Source organism: Carcharodon carcharias, chromosome 12, assembly GCF_017639515.1.
Source record: "Carcharodon carcharias isolate sCarCar2 chromosome 12, sCarCar2.pri, whole genome shotgun sequence".
NCBI lineage: Eukaryota > Metazoa > Chordata > Chondrichthyes > Lamniformes > Lamnidae > Carcharodon > Carcharodon carcharias.
The window spans coordinates 65,694,277-65,700,332 of NC_054478.1; the positions used below are offsets into that span (position 1 = coordinate 65,694,277).

Below are 6,056 nucleotides of genomic sequence, written 5' to 3' on the forward strand. Positions count from 1 at the left end.
TGAGTAAAATGAGCTTATTCTTTCTATAGGTTTAGGGGAATGAGAGGTGAAATTATTAATACATATGGGATTCTGAGCAGGCTTGATCTGGTAGATGCTGAGGGCCTGTTTTCCCAGCTGGAGAATCTAGGACTAGGGGAAAAATCTTAAACTAAGGAGTCAACCATCTAAGACTGAGATGAGAAAAAATTTCTTCACTCAGAAGGTTGTGAATCTTTGGAATTCTATACCCCAGAGAGTTATGGATGCTCAGTCATTGTGTATATTCAAGGCTTGATAGATTTGATAGATTTTTGGACTCTATAAGGGAGTCGAAGGATATGGGGATCAGATGGGAAAGTGGAGTTGAAGGTCAGCCGTTATCTTATTAAATGGCAGTTTAGGCTCAAGAAACACCTGCTCTTATTTCTCATATTCTTATGATACAATGGTTGAGTTGTTGACTAATCATTGCAAATAAATCAATCTAAAACAGACCAGAATCAAGGAAAACCTTAGTGTTCCTCTCAAGTAGGCTACGCTTACCATGTCATGGCTCAATACTCATGTACTGTTTCCCAGTATGTTATTTTTTAACTAAGCTCTATTCAACTTGCATTTAAATGTTGACTATCTTCTGAGTGTCAATACACCTTTGTGTCCTGAAAATTATTGCGTTCCAACGCTAATAAGTATGTGGGTGGCAAGACTGGCACAAAATATAGGCAGCTAAAAGGATTTAAAAAATTTTCAGGAACAATTCACTACCAGCTGGAGGTGAAACTCCAGTTTCATTGTTCCCTTTTTGGGCCCCTAAAGTTGACTGTCATGTCAGGACCTTAAATCATCTCATTAATAGGGTTCTCTATGACATTAATTCCCAGCCCTAAATGACTCTGACAGGAATAATACATAATAACTTCATAAACCCAGTGCTGTCATAATTGCCATTAAGTTCAAAGTGGTTCATTTTAAGTAAGTTCATTTCATGGCGTGAAGGAACTTTTATTGCCTTCAGCAGTGCTAATGGAGGAGCGGATCAAATCATTCAGCAAAATGTGGAGAATCGGAAATTTATTTACTCTGCAAATCCTAGATTTTTTAATAAATTAATAATGGTGACCATCATTATAATGAAACAACTTCCCATCAATTTCTTGCTCCATGTGATGCACTGGCATGTACTGTAAAACTGTGGCTTATCAATAGAGAACACCTAGTATTAGCATGAAAAAGTTTTAGCATTTAACTCTTTATATTAAGGAATCCTTGTTAGCATACATCTAAGTTTTTGACTCCCTTTCAGAATATGGTTGCTATTAGACTGGAAAGGCTGTCCATAACTAGAATACTCTGCTCCTGCTCATAAGCTTAATTAAATAGTACATCCATGTTATCCATAACACTTCATTATTCCAGATGACAAATTAACAGTGATAATGCAATCTTGTCCCTCAGGGGCCAGAAAGATTATAATGTATTGCTTTATTGGGTCCAAATCATTAAAATGTATTTCCTGTGTTTTTTGCAGGCAACAAAAATAATGTATTACCAACAGCATTACTCATCACAGCTGCAGCAATTTTGGCGATAATTTCAATAGTTACGTGGTATGCGTACAAAAGAAAACATCTTGCTGCAAATGGATTTAATTCCATCCAGCATAATCCAACAGACCAAGTTACAGATGACAGTGTTTTGGTAGAGAATGAAGAAAGGGAATATGTAGCATAGCCTTTTTAATCATGACATGGTATTAAATACTAATAATGTAATTGCACAAGAAATGATGAAACAGAGCTACAATGGCATTTGCTATCAGTAGTTTGATAGAATTTTTATATATTCAATCCATATTTTTATCTTACAATTACTAAAGGCAAGAATTTAATACAGTAGACAAAAGGCATAGCTTGAATGTAAAACCCGATGTTTTAAATATATATTTAACGAACTGCATAATCTAAATAATTTAGCAACCAAAAACTTTTATCAACACTTGGTTTAAGTGAGTTCCTTAAAGTTACGTACTTTAAAGAAGTTCTCCAGGAACAATTTACTACCAATTCAAAGGATTAAAAACAATAGGAGAAATAAAGACTGTAAGCTTGTAACAGAGTTATTTATCTCACAGATTTTGCGCATGAATATGATTAGTTCAATCGAAGAAAGGTTTTCTATTTGTACCAGTGATTAACATTACAGGATTAAAATGTTTGTATTTTAAAATATGTAAATATTGGAATAATTTTGTTTTAATGGTATAAAGTAGCTCCTCTTACCATATATAGTATTTAACAGCTACATAAAGACAATGATCTGAATGTATTCATTGTTTATTGAATAACCTTGTTGATGGAATGGCACAATGGGGTATTTCAGGCCTGCAGATTGGTGTGTGAGAAACTGATAATGGCTTCAGGCTCAAATTCCATTGGCAGAAGTTTTCGCTCAGCGGGCGGGCTTGCGACCGACCTGCTCAAGCGTGAAATGACACACGTCGGCTGAGTGTGCCAACGTCAACGCACAGTCGCGTGATAGTTTGGTCGGCAGGTGTGCGCTGGAGCGGGCAATGCAGCCGCCAACAATTAAAAGTCCTGTTCAGGCCATTAAGTAATCGATTAATTTAAATGTTTCGCTGCCTGTCCAACCTAACAGTTGGCGGGCAGGCAAAAAGGCCAAGTGGCCTTTGCATTTTTTTGGAAACTTCATCCATGGTCAGGATGACGTTTCTAAAAGCAAATAAAAATAAAATAAAAACCCTAATTTTTCATTAATAACATGTCTCTGATCATGTGACAGAGTCACATGAGGAGACATGTTTCATTACATTTTTTTTTATATCTCGTCATCTCCTTAAGGCAGCCCTGCGCCTCAGGAAGATTATGAAGCGCTCACTCACGCACATGCATGAAGAATGCGCTTGGCCCGCTCACCCTCCTCACCCCCCCCCCCCACCCACCCCACATAGGCAGCGCTTAGCGCTGCCACTCAGGTTTCACGCTGGATGGGTCTTAATTGGCTCACCAGTGTGAAATTGCAATCCGGTGCAGATCGCAGATGGCAGTCGGCTTCCCAACCGCCCCCGCCAAGCCTGCCCACCAAGGACAAAAATCTGGCCCATGATTTTGTGCATATTTTCACAGAAACCATAAACCAGTTGTTTTGGTTACTATTATAAGTTAGTTTAACAGTGTTGTTAATTTTATCTGTTAAGTTTTTTCAAAACTGGAGATCCAGAGGAAGATAGTAGGGAGATGCTTTGGTAGTTTGTTAGAACTGCATTAATAGCACGAGGGAGATGGGAAACTGTCAGTTGGTAACATTGGGAGATCGATTCTGGGGTTTGAGTAGAGGTTTGGGGTATGGGAGTACTGTGGGGGGGAGTGTGGTCAGGGTACAAGAATCTGGGAGAACTGGGGGGACATTGCCAAATATGGAGAGGGGTACCAGGTTATGCGATGCCAGAAACTGCAGGACGTGGGTGGGAAGAGAAATGACCTAGTTGAATGATGGAGGAAGTTTGAGATCATCGTGTTACAGAAGGAGGCAATTCAGCTCATTTAGACTATGCCAGTTCTCCTTAGAGCAATCCAGTCAGTCCCATTCCCCCCACTATATCCCCATAGCCCCGCAAATATATTTTCTTCAAATTACCATTGATTTTCTTTTTTTAAATCATTTATTGTCTCTGTTTCCATCACCTTTGTGAGCAGTGAGTTCCAGGTCATTACTATTCGCTGAGCAAAATAGAGTTCTTCCTCACATTTTCCCTGCATCTCTTCCCAAAAATCTTAAATCTGTGTCCTCTGGTCTATCTATGGCCTGTTGCAGTCAATTTATATCATCCTCACTGTTTGCCATTCCTCCAAATTTGGTATCAACGGCAAATTTTTATTTTACTCTGTATTCCAATATGTAAGTCATGAATATGTATAAATAAAAAAACAGTGATAGTCCTAGCACTGATCCTTGGAGAACACCACTGTCTATCATCCAGCAATCTGAAAAATAACCATTTACCATGACTCACTGATTTCTATCCTTACACCCATTTTTTATCCAAGCTGACACTGATCTTCCTATTCCATGAGGCTCAATTTTGTTAACCAGCCTTTTATGTGGTACTTTGTCAAATGCTTTCTTATGATCCATATTGACAACATCCATTCCATTCTCTTCATCAACCTTTATGGGTAGAGTTTTACATCCCACAGACATGCGCGACCCCGGCCTAATTGGGCGTAAAGTAGCACGTGATGATGTCGGGTGAGCCACTTAAGGCTATTTAAAAGCCAATTGATGGTGATTTTTCGTTGCCCATGTGATTTTGCACTCGTCATATGAGCAGAATGAGCAGGCGGTCAGCCAACATTTTTAAAAACCTCATCCATGGGTGGAATAAAAAGGGTGAACAGCATTGCCAGTGTCAGTAGTGGGGAGTTTGGTACATAGTTTGCTGCTGGTGACTTATTGGTACTTGGCAACTTCATCTCTGTTCAGGGCTTCATTCTTAGCATTTCCAAGCTTCATTTCAGGACTCCCTGGTGTCTCCAAGGCCCCCACAGAATTCAGACCATGTAGACCCATCCAGGTATCAGACAGCCTTCTGATACCCTGGTAATAAGGATGGTTTCTGCTGGAGGCACCTCCTCTGAGGAGGAAGAGAGGGGCAGAAGGGAGAGAAGGCCAGATGTCCCAATGCAGCTTCCAGGGGAGTGACCTGTGGGAGGAGAAGTGCAGGCACAAGGGGCACAGGGCCAGCAGGAAGTCCAAGGCGGAAGGGGCCACAGAAGACACCACTATCCTGCTGCCAGGGTTTACAGGCGGCGATGCAGCTACTTCAATATGTCTGAGGCGCAATGCCGAAAGACTCCGCCTCTCAATGGAGACGGTGACCTCTTGTCAGATGATTGGGCCTGAGATCAACTCTAACTGTGTAGGTTGGCACCTTTGCCAGTGGCTCTGAAGGTCACAGTGGCCCTCAACTTCTGTGCCTCCAGGGGTCAATGGGGGAATCTGTGTGGAGCCTCCCAATTAGCTGTCCATAGTTGCATCAAGCTGGTGACGGAAGCTCTGTTCAAGCGGGTACTGACCTTCATTCTTTACCATACAGATGAGGCCAGCCGGGCTGAGCGAGCCAGATGCTTTGCAGCGATTGCCAGGCTCCCCCACATCCAGGGTGCAATCGGCTGCACACGTAGCCATCAAGGCACCAGCGGGTCAGCTGGGTGCTTTTGTCAACAGGAAGGGATTCCACTCCATGAACTTGCAGATAATGTGTGGCCACAGGATGCATATTCTGCAATTCTGTGCAAGGTACCCTGGCAGCTCCCATGGCGCTTATATCCTGAGACACTTCCAGGTGCAGAGGCTCTTCAGTGCTCCTGCCCAACTGGATGGATGGCTGCTGGGTGACAAGGCCTATCTGTTGAAGAGGTGGCTCATGACACCTTTCCGCCACCCAAGAACAGAGGCAGAGAAGCATCACAGTACGAGTCATGCCTCCACAGGGGCAGCGATAGAGAGGACCATGGGTCTACTCAAGATGCTCTTCTGATGCCTGGACTGTTCAAGGGGTGCAATACAATACCCCTTCCCCAGAACGGGTGTCACTGATAGTCACTCTCCACAATCTGGCACAGGCAAGGGGGGATCCATTGGAGGAAGAGGATCTTGACGCAGCTGCAAAGGCTACAGATGATGAGCCCAGTAGTGAACCAGAAGAGGAGCACGGTAAGGAGAACGCTGAGGGCATAGAGGCAGACCTCAGTAACCTCCAGGGAGGCAGGGATAATAGGGAAGCCTTGATCCAAAGGTCCTTCAGCTGGGCTACCAAAGATCAGCTTCAATCGCATGCCAGGGCTACTGCCTCCATCCCAGGTGTCTGAAATGATCCTTTCATTTGAACCCAAAGTCCACTCAATGCCTGCGCAATAAAGTTTAGCACCATTCACGTCTAGCGTTACATACTGGCATCCCTGCAGCAAGAAAATAAACAGGTGAAGCATACTCAGGCCATTACAACAAAAACAACATTTATCTCATTTTGACAATCCAAAACAATTTGCATTTCA

At 42.5% G+C, this 6,056-nt stretch overlaps 1 protein-coding gene across 3 annotated transcripts in view; it reads left to right on the forward strand.

Annotated features, from left to right (window-relative positions):
- Positions 1-2,208, forward strand: part of cd302 (CD302 molecule) — a 48,701-nt gene extending 46,493 nt beyond the window's left edge. For all 3 annotated transcript variants that reach the window (XM_041200087.1, XM_041200086.1, XM_041200085.1), the window contains one exon: positions 1,511-2,208. In XM_041200087.1, the coding sequence (XP_041056021.1) occupies positions 1,511-1,713 (203 nt within the window). In that variant the 3' untranslated portion in view covers positions 1,714-2,208. The remainder of the gene's footprint in view (positions 1-1,510) is intronic.
- Positions 2,209-6,056: the final 3,848 nt, after the last annotated feature.